General features: G+C 36.2%; 1 protein-coding gene across 6 annotated transcripts in view; it reads right to left on the reverse strand.

The window, feature by feature from the left end:
- Window positions 1–16,982, reverse strand: part of LOC107316537 (aldehyde oxidase) — a 38,022-nt gene extending 21,040 nt beyond the window's left edge. For 4 of the 6 annotated variants that reach the window (XM_015868175.3, XM_015868176.3, XM_015868174.3 and 1 more), the window contains exons 1-16: window positions 16,845–16,982; window positions 15,779–15,836; window positions 13,860–13,956; window positions 12,535–12,643; window positions 11,905–12,031; window positions 11,005–11,066; window positions 10,206–10,280; window positions 9,103–9,183; window positions 7,541–7,685; window positions 7,294–7,386; window positions 5,382–5,533; window positions 5,058–5,151; window positions 3,302–3,411; window positions 2,243–2,427; window positions 1,549–1,711; window positions 791–883 (exon numbers count right to left, since the gene is read on the reverse strand). In XM_015868175.3, the coding sequence (XP_015723661.2) occupies window positions 791–883; window positions 1,549–1,711; window positions 2,243–2,427; window positions 3,302–3,411; window positions 5,058–5,151; window positions 5,382–5,533; window positions 7,294–7,386; window positions 7,541–7,685; window positions 9,103–9,183; window positions 10,206–10,280; window positions 11,005–11,066; window positions 11,905–12,031; window positions 12,535–12,643; window positions 13,860–13,956; window positions 15,779–15,836; window positions 16,845–16,904 (1,704 nt within the window). In that variant the 5' untranslated portion in view covers window positions 16,905–16,982. Of the gene's footprint in view, window positions 1–790; window positions 884–1,548; window positions 1,712–2,242; window positions 2,428–3,301; window positions 3,412–5,057; window positions 5,152–5,381; window positions 5,534–7,293; window positions 7,387–7,540; window positions 7,686–9,102; window positions 9,184–10,205; window positions 10,281–11,004; window positions 11,067–11,904; window positions 12,032–12,534; window positions 13,028–13,794; window positions 13,957–15,778; window positions 15,837–16,844 lie in introns of all 6 variants that reach the window. The other 2 variants (XM_085552707.1, XM_085552706.1) reach the window with 2 other exon arrangements.
- Between the last annotated feature and the right edge of the window lie 3 nt (window positions 16,983–16,985).

The raw sequence follows: 16,985 nt of genomic DNA on the forward strand, positions 1-16,985 counted from the left end.
TCTGTCAGCTCAGGAATAAATTGTAGGAATCCACAGAAAACGGATCTCCTTAATCCTGGATCTTTTGTTAATTTTGTACTGCCATTACTTTTAAGGTAAGTCTGCAGAAGCTGTAGATAATGACTTAGCTTTAAATGCTTCAAATTTGTTTAACAAGTTATTCTAAGGAATATCTAAAATTTAAACAAAAACGTTTAGCAAGATTTCATTTGAATTTTCTTTAGGTTTTTAACAATTTGATTTTGTAAAAAAACTGTATTCTTATTAACAACATGAGAAGATTAAACCCCTTTCCCTGCTGCATTTCCCACCCAGATCCAGATACTAGGACTCAAAGAGCTCAGGAAATCTAAGTTCGGTTCTCTGCTGCCATCTACTGCTTACTTCTCCTTTAACACTGAGCAGATGGCTATCACAAACTTCATCTTGAGTCCTCAATCTATATTAAGAACTAAGAACCTTCTTAAAGCCTAGGAAAAGTGCAAGTTGAGACATGAATATTACTGTATCCTTGGACTTGTCAATGTCTTTTATTTCTGTCTAAGATTTTTCAAATTAGGTTGAGCACAGACACGTATCAGCTTTAAGTGGGCTGACAATAGGATTTACTTGAAATATGTATCTTCTGTGAACTGTTCATAATTCAGTATATTGAGAAGGCAAGGTTTCTATAACTTAGATGCACTTAAAACCAAGCACTCAGCGCCTATTTCTCTCAGTCCTTGCTTGAACCTTAATTTTTAACCAAGTCTCACAAAGCACAGAATAATCTTAGAATGAAATCACTTGCCTGGTATATTTGGATGCTCTGGGGCATTTTGGTTTGGAAGTGTTCTAGAACACTCTCATATTCCATAGGGATGCCAGGATAGCGACAAGGGTCCTGAAAAAGGAAGCAAATTACTATTAAAGCTCACATTTTAAATAGTAAAGCTAACAACAGAAATCAGCCATTTCAGGCTCTCTCTACAGAAAATTCTTTCAAGATTCCCACAGTTTAGGCTCTAAAATGACAACGTGGAAAGAATTTAGAGCTTTAAGATTTCACTTTTCCTCAGAAAAGACCAGACAAAAATAGATAAATCACAGCTAAAATGTATTAGGCCAGCGAAATTTTAGAGTCCATCTCTCCCACTCAACAACTTACAAAACAAGGAGCATTGGATTAACACATACAGTTGCTTTCCAAATACTTTAAATTAATTTTGTTGGTGTTTTGTTTTGTCTTTTGTGGTTTTGTTGTTGTTTTTTTTTTGAACTGCAGACAGATGGAGTAAGAAGATCTTAATACTGATATGCTTTTGCATTATCCTTGCTATTTTATTTCTTTTTTTAATAGCCCAGTGTCAAAGGCAAAGATATTTGGGCATCTAAAAGTTAAGCAGGCACCTCTCCATACATCTCTTACGGATTTAAGTGCTTATATTTCTCTTTAGATCTAAACCCTGTAAGAAAATATTTGGCACACTGTACAAACCACAAACATCAACATACAGGAAAAAATCCTTCACTTAACTCGACAAAAGGAAACAAGGAGAATCAATTTACCATTGTCTTCAGTGACTGCAATATTTTCAAGAAAAAATTGTAGAAGAAACTAATTATCAAAGTCTTTTTATATTCTACTTTCCCATCCCAGGCTGAGTCCGGGAGAACTATTTCATTGAGGATTAACCTGGAAGCTTCATCCAACATCTGTTCATTCCAGTATCTGTCAGAAGGAATCACACAGATATTATCAGACTAGGGCTCAAGATGAATAAGTAAATAAATATGTATGTATTTCAGTAATATCTATGTACCATTTTGCCTACAACTAAACCAAGATATTGATTTTAATGATGGCCTTCAATTTTTAAAATAGCGTTGGCTGATACTGCTCACAGAAGTAAGCTATCATAAGTCAGTGAAAGTCAATGAGCCCTGTGTCAGAAGTTAGTTGATTTAACACTTATGGATTATAATTACTCTGAAGATAATACCCCATATTTAGAGAAAAGAAAACAACAACAGTGTTGCAAACTGGAGATGCTTTTAAGAGATCTGATTAATATTCAATGGTTGAGCCACATTTTCTGATAAAGCTTTTTTTGAAGTAACCCAAACACAGAATTCCATGTAGCTGCACAATGTGAGATATCAGGGTATAAATATATTAGAGTAAATTTAAGCACATAAAGAGTCCAAAAAGGTTATCAAAATCCCTTCATTCTGAGATGCAGAAAACACTGACCAATTTTACCTTCCAATAAGTGTCTGACAAGTTTGCTTTGCACAGATAGTTGTCGACGCAGCACCTCCATAGAAAATGCTCAAATCCTTAATTTTGTCTGTACCTTCTTCAAAAAGGACTCTCATTCCAGCACTAATTATTGGAAGAGCATTTTCTCTTCTTGGTGCTTGTCTGAATGCAGAGATGTACTCTCCCTGAACAAGATCAGACAAAAGTGAATAACTGTCAGACATGTAAGGATCAGAAAGCAGAACATAGTTTCGCACTGCAGAAGCAAGTGACTAGAAACACAGGGGGCAGCTGCCTCCTGTCACCGGCACAGGTAAATCTAGGTAACCTGTGACAAGCACAAACTCAACCCCCTGAGCATTCAGTACCACATGTTTCCTTCTGTTGACTTTTCAGTTGCTTTATGCTTCTCTGGTTCTCTAGCAGCTCTCTCTTGATCCTCTGTTGCCCACACAGTTCAGATGACTAAACTTTCTCATGATAGACAAAAAATAGGGATCTTATAGAGGGAAGGAGGAGGAGAATAGGACCAAAATCTTAAAGGTTCAAGTAACCTTTAAACAACTCAGGTAAAATTGCCCCTAATTCTCTTCAAAGATGTCATATCCACCATTGCAAACAATATCATTTAAATATCATCCAGTTCAGAAACATTTACAGAAGCACCACACACACATCCAATCTTAAATAATTTTAGGAAAAATCCTCAAGAGGCGACAACTCTTTTTTGCCTAGTGTTAACCATTTCACAGCTGAGCAGGCTGTGTCAATGAAGACTATAAGAGCTTGTCCAAGAACCCGCACTTGTAGTTAAATGTCAGTTGTTATTGCCCTCATCATGTTTGCCTAAAAATCACACTTGGTATATCACCAACTACTTGCTGAGTTGTTTTTGGCAGAGACTGGGAGTTTGTATGATGTTAATAAGATCAAACACAAGGAATCCAGAAAGTAGACAGTAACAGTATTACCTTAAACATAGGTATTATGCCCCACTCCTGCTGTTTTTGTAAGTCTCTAAATCTTCATGAAGAAAATCTGAACACATCAGTGACTCACCTTCCTAGAATGGGGAATATGGACAGAGACTAAGATCTCTTCTGGCATAATAGTATTGTTACCAACTCCATCTGCAAAAATGTCACTCAAAGGAATCGATCTCTTTCCTCCTAAAAAACAAACAAACAAACAAGAAACATAAACGTTTTACAATTGTGCCAAAAACACACATTAAACAGTTTTAGTTGGAAAATACACGCAAACTTTGTATGTAAATAACAACTTTAGTTTACATAACATCTTACCATGCATTCTGTAAGTGTATGAGTGCTTTATATTCCAGATAATATCAAGGTTCTGAAAAATAGAAAATTATCCCTGTTCTGTAATCTTCTCTACCAATATTACTTCTTCTCTTCTCCTGCTCCTGTCAATGTGTTCCACCAAATCTCTATAGCTGCTGCCATCACTACCTTTTCTGCTAAAAGGGAGCAAGTAAGACTACTGTGAATGAGAGAGAACTGCTGTAAAAATGTAGAACTGACTTCTTTTTATTATCTATTTGAGCCATCTCAAAACTTTCTAGACCCAGATAATCTTCTTTGTCATTTTCAAGCGTTTCATGTATCCCCCTAATATTCAATGAGCCTGACACCACAACACTGGTTGCTTTGCAGCAGGACTACTTTCCTCATGTTTTTCCATGCTACATGTAATGGCAACACAGCAGCATATTCACCCTAGAATATCACTTAGCATTCAATCTGCATTCCCAAAACACAACTTCTGTAATAGCAGAGTTTTAGTAAAGAAAGGTTATTTTTCTGAGTTTTGAAACTGAAAAGCAACACTGTCAAAATGGCAGCGCTGGTGTTTTTAGGGTTTTGCCTTTGCAGTTTTATATAGAACAGACTTTGAAAATGTATAGACATATTGTCCAATTCCTCTTCAAGCCTGCAAGGATGTGGGAAGACATTTTCTGTTGCACTGCAAACTAAGGTAAATAATAAGAACAAAGAGTGTTTCTGCAACCTCATTTACCCAACAAACCATTTTTCCTATTTTCACTGACTACCACCTGGTGAAAAACTATGTTAAAAATACACGAAAGTGCCTGAAAACCTTTTCCAGCAGTAAATTTCTGCCAGGCTAACAGAGGTATGTGTTAGTGATTCTATTTGTCACTCAAATAAACAGGCATATCATTGGAGTTTTTGAACAAGGGGATGCAAATATTTCTACTATCACTTCCAGTGGTAAACTATGCAGGAAGAAGTAATGGAAATCATAGAGCATAATTTTTTTGTGTATCTGTTCCAACAAACCTTGGCACAAAAGCAAAACCATTAAAGATATTTATTTCACGGCACTGAGTGAAGAATTACATGGTCTGAAATGGCAACATACGCTCAGTCCAGATTAAGGACAAAAACAGGTCTTAGAATCACAGAATCAGTAAGAAGCAAAAAGCTGTCAAAAGAGTTCCTGTCAGGGTCAGGGCCAGGGGATGATTTTAAGGCTAGCACAAAGTACCAACTACAGGGAAAATTACCAGTACAGTGGCCTACTCAAATAGAGAGGTTTAAGAAATGCTTTTGGCAATTCACTGCCCACAAAAAGACATAAGATCCAGTTGGTTCAAACGCTTACCTTGACATGAGAATCTTTGACATTCTTAGTTTGTAAATTTCTTCTCTAACAGATCTGAAAAGGGTTCCTTAACAAATACTCAACAGCCATTTACTACTCAGCCTTGCACCTTGTACAATATCATCCTGTGCTTCTGGCACTTGTACAGAGAAAGAATCTCTCTTACCTTTTGAAGCCAGATTAAGCATACAATTGCCAGCTGCCAGAATAGGATTCAAGTCTGAGGTTGATTTTCGACTTATAATGTTTCCACCTAATGACTTGAGAAAAAAAAAAAAATCAAAGTTATTTCTCTCCATCACCTTCACATTTATACCTACAATATACCAGAAAGTTCACCCATAAGTCTAGGTGCCTCTCTAACAGAAGCACTGAGAGAAAAATAACAGCTAAAAAATTTAATATGCAAGTTTTACAAGTGGTTAGAAGCAATTTCACATAGCTACTGTTCCACAAATGCAACAGTTACTTGAAGTAATGTACAACATACAGCAACATTTCTTATCTGTTCTCCACCCAGTGTTCTTAACTGCTGTAAGACTGCATAGAAAATCTTTGTCTTCTCTTCAGGTAACTCCGAAATTGCATTTGTCAAGATATCTTTCATCAGAGAGAGGCTGCAGGCAGCTCCTATAGTTAATCCTGTAACCAAAATATTATGAAAGCATGATGCAATAATTGTTTTACTGTCAGCATTTTAAACTACGTTCAAACTGCTCATATGCAGTAACAGGTAGATTTAAGGCTAAGTTATTGCCTGTTAGAGGGATTCAGGAGACTGAGGATAGAGTTTTATGAAATGATGAAACTGAGCAAATGATTCAACTCTCACACTAAAAGAGAATCTTGTTCTCTCCTTCCACCTGCTTTTTTTTTTTTTTTTTTTTTTTTTTTTTCACTATCTTTGACTATATAAGTGTCTAGGTGAGGTTTCACCCAAAGGTGAGGCAACTTCAACAGGCTTATTTTCTTTGCAAACACTTTCTGTATCTATATTATATTTCCTGTCCTAAGGTGTCATTTGCAATAAAATATATAATTCTAACACTGAATACGGTATTAGTCTGTTTTGCACTAGAAAGATAACCTTTAGCTAAATATATTCACTTCAGTAGTGAATCAAGATATTAAGATTATACTTCTTAATTTTTTAAATACTATAAAATGGTAGAAATTGCTTTGAAATTCAAATTTTTTGATAGGTTTTAGCTATGAGAAGTCAGAACTCAGAATAGGCTCTAGCATTCAATCAAAAATATAGGTCAAAGAACATATCATTTCAAAATCAATTTTTATGAATCGAGTAAAACTATATTGTGTATTTAAAACAACATAAAATTAATCAAAATATGCTTTGCATTTAAATCTAATTAAAAAGAGAAAATAACACTTCTTGTCTCCAAACTAAACTGCACCTCTATGATGTTAGAATCATTAAGTCTCACTCTCTCATAACTAGACCTTTTTCTTTTTCCTGAGTAAAAGATACGGCATGCATTCTCTGTTTTCTTTTCCCAATTCCCAGCCTCTTTTCACCTAAGAACAAATCAATCATCAACTCGAACCAGCTGACTAAAATGAACTGAAAAAGATACTCACTCTAGATGCAGTGCTGGAAGTGTTAAATATATTTTACTACTTCAAAGAAAGCTGCTTCGGGCATTTAGGAAGTGACTGTCATTAGATATAGGGGCCTATATCTATCTATAGATATAGAGACTAATTTTCCTTGAAACGTGCACAACATAATTTAAATTTAATTATGTTATTATTTTACTTTTATGTCTATTTCTAGTTGCTATTTCAAATTTCAGAAGAGCTTATTTTGAAACTAAAACCTAGTTTACTTCAATTAAAAAAAAACACTCAGTGCTGATCTTAAATACATACATTGAGATACAAGAGTATAAATTAGCAATATTTAACATTCTTATGTTTGACATCAGGACTAGTTGATGCATATTGTCATCCCTGTTGAATCACATAGGAAACATTTTTTTGCTAGCATAGGAAAAAATACATATATGTGTGTGTGTGTGTGAGTGTGTGTGTGTGTGTGTAGCTGCATAATTTTGATTAAACTCTCCGCTGTTCTCTGCAGTACAGAGATTAAAAATCAAATGGTGTATGAATTAGAACCAGAACTGGTATTACCAAGATAACCCTGCATTATTATATGAAATATTTCTGATCCATACTCTACTGTGTTATGAAGACAGACGTCTGTATCACAAACAGTGGCCACAGCCACCTTGATAGAGGAAATAACCAAGCATACTTTGGCATGGCTGTACAGCCAGGATTGTTATACAGCAATTTTACACCTTCAGCGCCATGGAAAATAGTAATATCCCTTGCTGCAAAGAAATCTCTCAAGACTGAACAAAGAAAAGTCCACTGACCATCACTTGTGCATTTCACCACATTCAGATCTGGGATCCTGGCAGGAGCAATGACAATTGGATGGAACACACCTCTAAATTTCATATCAGGTCCTATCAAACAGAAAAACACTTTGGATAAAAAGACACATTCCATAATCTCAATTCCAACACAGTGACAAAAACACAAAATGAACTAGAAAGGTAGCCTCACTCCATGCATGCACACTGACAACATGATAATAGAAGACATTCTGACTGCACGTACCCACGCCAGTGTTTCCAACAACAAGAGGTGCTTCAGGGTGGGCAGCTTTCAGATCCTGTAATTCATCTAAGCTTACAGGAGCAATCCACACCATCCGCTCCCCACGAAAAACCAGAGTCCTTTTCAGTTGATTTTCAGCCATTCTCTGATGTGGAAACACAGCAGATTTACATATTTAAACATGGCTTTCCAGTACCTGAGAGGGACCTACAGGGAAGTTGGGGAGATTATTTTTATAAGGGCAGATAGTAATAGGATGAGGGGAAATGCATTTAAACTGGAAGAGAGTAGATTTAGACTAGTTATTAGGAAGAAATTCTTTATTGTGTGGGTGGGGAGATGCTGGAATAGGTTGCCCAGAGAGGTTATGAATGGACTGTGAGCAACTTGATCTAGAGGGGGGTGTCCCTGCCTGTATCAGGGGGTTGGATCCAGATGATCTTAAAGGTCCATTCCAATACAAACCATTCTATGATTCAATGATATATACAGTTGGCAGGGTCTAACAGACAGCTGTGAGACCAGAAGTAAAAAAGGTCTTAAAATATGTCAGTTCTACTTAATCATTCCAAACTGCACAAAAATTGAACTGCCAGGCTGATTCTTTCAACTGTGGTGAATTTTTAGAATTAATGAATGAACCATCTTCAGTTCATTCCAATGTGCTAATAGACCAGATTAATAAGAAATATATGAAATAACCCCCAAACAAAAAATGTACAAATAGGGTCTGCAATTGTTGAAATTAATAGGAAAGTGATTTAAAATATTTAGGGAGGTGCTTGCACACTTTGTTTGTTTGGAGACTACCAGTGATACCAGCAGCTATGCTCCTTTTTACATAAATATGAATGCCCGGAGTGGCACCGATCACTTCAATATAGCTTGTGAATTAGTGTTGGTACAAATACACAGTCAGAAACACCTACCTCACCGTTCATAACTTCTCTCTGTAAGCAGACAACTAGTTATATAGAATTTGGCTTTGAATCTATAACAATAACGTAAAGCAGTGAGTTTTTGTATTTTCTAGGCCAAATACTGCTGTCAATAATAAAGGATTATCAGCATTTTCTATCCTAGTGCCCTTACTTCATACACTTGTGTCTTTGTTACACATTAGCCACTGGGGCTAAACATTCACCAGTCACAGTGGCCAGCTGAGGCTGACAATTTTACAGAAAAGACCAGAAAAAAATAAATCTATTAAATAACATAATGGGGAAAAGGCATTAATAAAAAGCGTTTGTCATTCAGATTGCTGGGAACATTTGTACATTCAGGTGCTGCTCTGAATACCTGCTTTAGGCTACTTCTTAGTATTCTCACCCAATGATTGATTCTGCATTTTCAGTTCCCCAATGTGATTTTTTAATATGTAATAAATCAAGGAGATCACTGGAATACAAAAATATCAGTCCAGAATGATATTTGAGATGATATGACATTTCTTCTGATGAATCACTGCTAAATAGGGATTCAAAATGTGTCTTAAACTACGGGCTACTTACTATAAGAGAAAAGACAGAGCTTAAGAGTAGACTATAAGCCACAAAAATTACCATAAGTTCTGGAGGAAATATAAACTCTTGGGTGGGATCTAAGGGCTGGAATTCATCTGGTGAGAACAGTCCAACAGATTCCTTAAAAGACAAAAAAACAAGACCAAGACTTTTTCTTCTTATTAGTTCCACACAAAACCAAAAAGAAACTGAAAGGGTTCCACTGAGGTCAGTATAAAATCAGTAACTCTGTTACCTCTCGGATTTAATGCTAAATTGCCTAAAAAGGGGGAGAAGGCTGCAGAAGGAGAGGCTGGACACTGTTTGCTATGTGGTATGGTTGGGTATCAGTGAGCAAGTGGTGAACAATTGTGTTGTGCATCACTTGTTTTGTATATTCTTTTATCATCATCATTATTACTATCCCTTTTTCTATCCTATTAAACTGCCTTTATCACAATACACAAGTTTTACTTTTTTTTTTCCCGATTCTCTCTCCTGTCTCACTGTAGGAAGAGTAAGCAAACAGATGTGTGATGCTTAGCTGTCTGCAGGGTTAAACCACGACAGGCAAGTAACTAAAGAACTAACTACTGGCTTCTTGTACTCCTGTAGCAGCTGGTCTCATGGCAATCTACAGTACTCCAAAGGTCAGACAGTATTCAAAGAAAACTGACAACAAAGTCAAACATGTACATGGGTAAGAGATTTCAAATAATACTGTCATTATTATTATTATTATTTTGAATGTAACAGTTCTTTGCACTCAAGCAAACAGTTTCTTAAGTTACATTCAGATCATCACATTCAGTTACATTCAATTCAATTCATTACTTGGCGTTGCTTTTAGGCAGTTCCACACATGGCCTGATTTTTCATACAGTGCAATGATTACAATGTAAGAAAAGCTGAGAATATCAGCTACATCATCTCCTCTACATAAAAATACACAAATAAATCTCAATGTTTATAAGTGTTTCCAGATTGTGAGGAATAATAAAATATCTGATTTCACATATAACAAAAGTTACATTGCGGAAGGAATAAGGTAGATAAAACTGATAGAGGATATATATGTCTTGAATACTTTAACAATAAGAACAAAATACTTTCTCAAATTTTATATCCAATCAACAGGACAGTTACAGTTCTTAAAATATTACCTTCTCTTCTCTGTCAAATTCTTCTCGATCCAAGCAACACCTTCCATTTGCTTTACTTTGACAACAAACAGAATCCTAAAGTAGGAAAATTCCATCACTAAAATACTTCCTTTAATGGCAATGATTTAAAGCCTACTTAAGTCATTCTCTCTTTATGTTACATTTCATTTAAGAGTATCTCCTAACATTTCAATGAAGTTCTGGGTGACATTTAATAAAAAAATAAATTGGAAGTATATGTGTGTTAAAGAAACAATACTCAACAATATCTTAAAATCCTATGGTATCGAAGTCATTAGCAGAAAATAATTTATACTATATCAGATTTGGTGGAATTTGAGAGCACACATTCTGCGTTATTTCCTTTATCCAGTCAGTTCAGTCTCCTATTTTTTTTACTTTGATGTGTTATTTTTACCAGTACTGACTTATGGTAAAACAAAACATCAGGTAGTTACTTTGGATTACACTTCATAATCTAGGCTAGACACCAAGTTCATCTGTGGCAATCCCAAACAACACATTATTTTTAAACAGGTTAAGTCACTAGACACCTTACTCTGACTTAAAACACTTAAGAGAAGATAGATATGATATTAATACAAATCTTCATGACTTGTATATGCATAGGTACTATATTTCAGAGTAATTCATGCTCCTCATACACTTATCTCAACAGGAAAAACATTAGTTTATAAACATAGTGATAGAACTAACAGGCATAATCTATTAATACTGTAAAGAGTACTAACAAACACAACACAGTGATGAAAGTACTCCTGTAATCACTAGTTTTTACCTTACAAAAGGTTTTACAGGCATCTAGGATGGGCCTGTATCCAGTACAGCGGCACAAGTTCCCTGCAAAAAGAAAAGCATTAAGAAACATCTTTTTTTTTTCCTGAAGTACATTGACTTAAAATGCTTTTATGTGAGATTTATGTTTTTGAAGCTCAAGAAAAAGTGCCAGCCCTCTGAAAGACATAAAAACATCATAGTATCACTAGACTTACAATCTTGCAGCTCCTGAGGAAAAAAAAAAAAAAAAAAAAAAAAAAGGCTTTTGTTTCAAAGCAGAATATGAAATATTAAAGAGCTTCACTAGAGGAAATGCTAACTACAGCTGAGTACTCAGGAGATAAGAGATTGTAAAAGGCTCCTCACCCACTCAAAATGTTTTTCCATCCCTTCAATCTGTAACTAATAGTGGAGGAGCTGAGCATTATGCCTCCACCTAGTTCATCTCATCTTAACCAGAAAGGCCGTTGTCTCCACAATGCCTCTACGGCATAATAGATAACAGAGGATATTTTTATCTTCACATGTCTTCACCTCACTTGATTGTTTAACTCCTACCACAAAGGGGCCTTCTTCCCGTAAGGCTTAAGATACTCTCAACTCCAGATGCAACAGGATCTCAGTAACTTCCAGGTACAGCTACATATCCAACCTACTGTTATTTTTGGCAAATTGGATTTAGAACACTTCAAAAGATGCAAATAAGGACATTTTTAACACCTGCTCCTGAAACAATCCACAGTTCCATAGTCAATTTTTCAAGAGAAAAGAATGACAGTGTAAACTTAATTTAGAGTACATACCTGCATGTGTGCTTACACAGACTTGCACTCACATACACAAAGTATCAGAAGAAAATGGTTTGATGAAATAACTGCAAATTAAAAGAGAGAATACTTACCAGCCAGAGCTGCAGTCATCTGCTCTGAAGTTGGTTCTGGGTGGTTTCTTAACAAACTGTATATGGACATCACCATTCCAGGGGTACAGAAACCACACTGGGAGCCATGGCACTTGGCAAGCCTTTCCTGAAATGAAAGGCTATGAACAGCACTTTTTTCGGTGTACATTGCTTTTCTAATAATCTTCCATAAATAAGAAAGCCATACTAAAAGCTGTCTTGAAAGAAATTCTGAACTACTAAGGAAAACACTGTCACATAATTATTTTGGGTATGATGCCCTAGCACATATTACCAGGGAAATTAACTAATCTTCATCAGTCTTTCATCTCTTTTACAACACAGAAAGGGCTCAGTCCAAGATGTGCTACTAGCCCAAATGGCACAAATCTTAAGTACTAACTATTTGATCAGATGTCAGTATTACAACAAGGGCTATCACAAGCCACACACCATCAGTCTTGATGAACCAACCAACAATTAGAAACTCGCATTGCCTTCTGTTATCATTTAGCAGGGAGAACAAACAAAATATGAAAGTCCCACATCCTAAAAACACTGTCGCTTCAGATTGTCCATACAAAGGAAAAAAATCAGTACTCTTCCTACATAGTGATACTGTATTCTCACCTGAACTGGATGAATTCTGGTTCTTGTACTTCCAACACCTTCCACTGTGGTAACTGCCATACCATACAAGGAACAAATGGGAAGCAAGCATGCATTTGCTGAGTAGTGTCTTTGGAACATTAAGGTGCAAACAGAACTTAAACACAGATGAATATTATATTGAGGTAAATCAAGACTTATTTTATACTTATAAAACAGTCACTATCATCATTTGGTAAGAGAAGAGACTAAGGCATTATAGAATAGTTTCCTTAACAGCTGTGTCTCCTGTCCCCAGATTGTATAAACAAGGGCATAATATCGACAGTTGTGGAGAATTTATATGTTCCTTAATACTTCATTCTTTTCCAACTGTCCTCTCATCAGTCCTATCCACAAGCATCTTTCAAATGTGTTTTGGAGGAGGAAAGCGGGGAAAGTTGGTGTAGTTCTCTGCAGGAAGTAAGTCCTCTGCTGATAAATTGAACTTCAAATTTCTGATCCAAAGGCAATGCTAATGAAAAAAAAATTATATATATATATATATATCATTCTAAATAGGAACAGTGTATCAAAATGAAAATTCTGGAAAGGTTCTCATCATCAATTACAAAATGTTTTGTTTTACCAGGGTTTAAAAGTTTAGTTTTGGCAGAGTCATTCTGATTCTTTTAATATCAACTCTAACAATAACATAAAACATTTCATTTGTATTGTATTCTGATGGAATGCAATTGTCTAAAGAACAACTAGCATATTCTGACTTCCCCCCCCCCCCCACAAGAAAAAAACAACAATTGAAAAAATGTTACCATTTAACAATTTCACTGGAATTTTCCTGATCTAAAAGTAATTTATTTCCACATTCAGTTTACTGACAAAACTAGCAGGCATAATCAATCAGCACTTTGAGGCTCAAAGTCCTTTTTTTGGAGAGGAGAGAGAGTTCAGTATTAGAAAGCTGGGTTAATCCACCTCATAATTTTGGCTGCCCTCACACCAGTCGTGAGACAAAATTGCTGAGGGAAGCAATGTTCCAGTGGTCAGTACAAAGTATGTTAAATTAGTGTCTCCTAAAGAGAGAACTCCTCAATGCAGCTGTCAGTATATATTAGCAAATAAAGCATTTCAGCATCACAAAGCTGCAAATATGTAGCACCCTTGAATTAACAGAATTTTTAACGGTATCCTTCTTCAGATTAAATCAACTCTTCCTTTGAAGTATTTTACTAATAAGTGCAGATTTTACAACTGTATTTTTACAGCTTCATACATTCATACCTGGAAACTGTATCCACAGTCATAAAATACAGCATAGAGCTTTTCAGATTTCTTGTTAAGGATACCGTATCTTCTTTGAAGCTGGCTCATAAGTTGATATCATCACCGTGCAGGCACCACAGCCACCTCCTCCACAGCCATACTTAGTTCCTGTAAGACGGACTGAAATTCCACTATTAGGGAAATATATATATATATATTTCTGCTTTTATTGTTATAAGAGTGAGGGCCACCTTTTTCATGAATTTTGATGAAATACACATTTGGTTACATTCAATAGCATTTATATTGCATTGCTTTCTTTACTAAAATATAATTTTTAGCAAAATAAAAAATTGAAGCTAAGGAATGACACCAATAAAATCCAGTTTTCAAAGAAATAGGAAACTCAGTTCTTTTGGGAGAAGTATAAGCTGGGACAGAAACAAGAATGAAACAGATTCACAATGATATTACATTAGGACATTGAAACTAATATTTCAGTTTTTCCCCAGAAGTGCCACTGGAAAAGTAAGGCCCATTTATAGTCATAATTAGCCATCCTCCTACCTATTTTATCTCAACTATGTATTGAATTTTGTTATGAATAAAATCAGTACCTCATCCTGGCTGAGTGGTTTTGGATGCAATTGTGCAGGCACATCTCAGGAATTGTACACTATCATACAGACATAAGCAACAAAATGCAAGAATGTGAAGTAAAACCATCAAGTGGCTCCTGAAAGCAAACTAATCTTATCCCCATTTTAAAGATAAAGATATAACACGTTTAAATGTTTCTTTGAGGTGCCAGATCAAGTCAGCGCAATATTATGAATGGGACCACTCACCAGTGTGCTTCAAGCAATCAAGTACAGCTCCTCCAGTAAAGGTAGTATGAATCTGTGTTTTTTTAGTTCAATGGAATCTGAACTTGTTCAGATTACTGAAGAATATTTTCCTAAGTACTTGAATTACAGAAAGTTATTATTCTTCAGCCTCTTCCCCATGACTAACCAGTAACAAAATGTTCCAACTCAAGTTTTTCTTTTGAGATGTTTATAAAAACTCTCTGTTGTGTGAATTCTCTATTGTACAGTACCTGTCACCTAGTCCTTCAGGGATATGTTTGATGAGACAGCCTAGGAAGCTGTCAGATAGGGGAGATTCTGCTCTTCACATCTGCTCCCTGATTCCTGGCTCAGGGTCCCCAAACATAACACGTTACTCAGCAGTATTGCACAACAGCTGTATGAACACTGGGTTCTTGGTGCACTAGATTGCAGAAAATTACTAACAGCTGAGAGCAGACACACAGGCAAACCTCTGAAAAGTTGAGCAGAATGAGAAGGAAAAATCAGAGCAAGAACTGCAGATCTTCTAATACAGAAAGCCTGTGGACTAAAACCAGGACAGAAGACAAAACTCTCTGCAAAAAGAAAACTGGCAAATGTGAGTTCTAGTCCTTTCAAATTCTGTTTTGTTAATTGTTATATTTTTTCAGTTTCAAAAACATACTTGTGCGCATTTACTTACTATTAAAACCTATTTGTTTTGAGTTTGTTTGTTTTGAGTTTAGAAAACTGTTTGGAATACTTAGAAGAAAATAAGATAATTACAAAATTCCAACAGACTTAGGCCATCATCACAAGGTCTTTCTTCTTTCCAGAGAGAGAGACTTTTTACATAACTTGGAGACAACTATGCTATTAAGTTTTATTCATACTGGCCAAAAAGTTCTCAGGAACAGACAGATAGATACACACATGCAAATAGTGCCTGATGAGATAACTTCTGTGTTTAGGAAACTAGGCTAAAAACAGCAGCTCATTGAAGAGCATTTGACTTAAGAACATCATACTGTTTAATACAGCAATTTTATCTTAAGCAAGTCACAGCTTCTTTAACCTCAAAAATGGCCTTTTAATTATCACTTATGAGAATCCTACTTGAAGGAGGCTTTCATCTGAGTGACTGCAAGGAAAAATAATCAAGAAAAGGATACGTCTCTTTCGCAGATAGAACAGCAGCATCTGTTCAGGATCGGCATTTTTCTCTATTATCTGCAAAAAGAAAAGAAAAAATAAACTTTCAGAAAGTAGAGCTTTTTAAAATTCAGTACGTGGGCTACATTCCTACAAAGCCAGAACAAAAACATCCTCTAGTTCACTCTCATAGGACTACTTGTATTGCCAAGGAGAGTTTAGACTTGTGAAAATACCTTCACAGACAGATATGTTTCCAGGATCTACTAAAAATAAATGCAGCTCACTGCAAGGTCATACTGAAAGAACTAACCTTCAATCACACGAGAAATAAAAATGCAACAGGACTTTGCCACACCAGTGGTAGCATAGCATAAAGAATTAATCATTTGCAGATTTTAGAGTCTCTTTGGCACTTTAACCTACTAGGATGTGAACCAGAGGGAACCTCTGAGGCTGTCAGCAAGAATAACTTTCTCTAGCTTTGTTTATATCAACTTTCACTTATTTTACTAGGCTAACAACTGAGTCTAATAAAAGTACCTGCTTCTTGCCTCCATTAGAGGATTTCTTATTCCACTGCTTTGAATCAGCTAGTTCCTTGCAGTTGCATTTAATCAATAACAAGCTTTTGATTTGCTCTTGCAAATGGCCAACAGTCCAGATTTTGGCACTAGAACCTTGCTGACTAGCTTCTGTGCATGTGTAAATTTCTTCTCCAATAACCATCAAAAATCAGAAGCCAGGCCTGGTTTGCACATCATCCAGATCTGATAGCCAACTGAAAGTCCACTTCCCCCACCCCCCAACTCAGCAGAACTAGCTAAAACTGAATGTTTTAAGCAACAGCTGTCCTCCCTCTGGCGTTTCTCCCCTTCTTATAGCACTTGTTAGATGCAAGAGAACTAGCTAACCATAGTAACGCTAGCTGACTGATTCACTTTCCAAAGGCTTTGGAAGGATTCAGTTATGCTCTCCCGAGGATGAAATCTGAGAAAACTAGATCCTATCTGTGCCCACTCCTTTCAGGGTTACTTTTGAAACAGCGGTTGCCATTTCTCCAGACTCCCTCCCAACGACACTTACCTTTCTCCCATTCACATAGAAAATCAACTCCGCAGCCCCTACCGCCCCTTGCAAAGACATCGCGTCCCAGCCCGGAACCCTTAAGGCAGCAAATCTAAGGAAGACGCAGCAGCAGCCGGAAAACCCCGGGGCGAAGAGGGA

Source organism: Coturnix japonica, chromosome 7 (assembly GCF_054131305.1).
Source record: "Coturnix japonica strain WE chromosome 7, WE-NBRP24, whole genome shotgun sequence".
Lineage (NCBI taxonomy): Eukaryota > Metazoa > Chordata > Aves > Galliformes > Phasianidae > Coturnix > Coturnix japonica.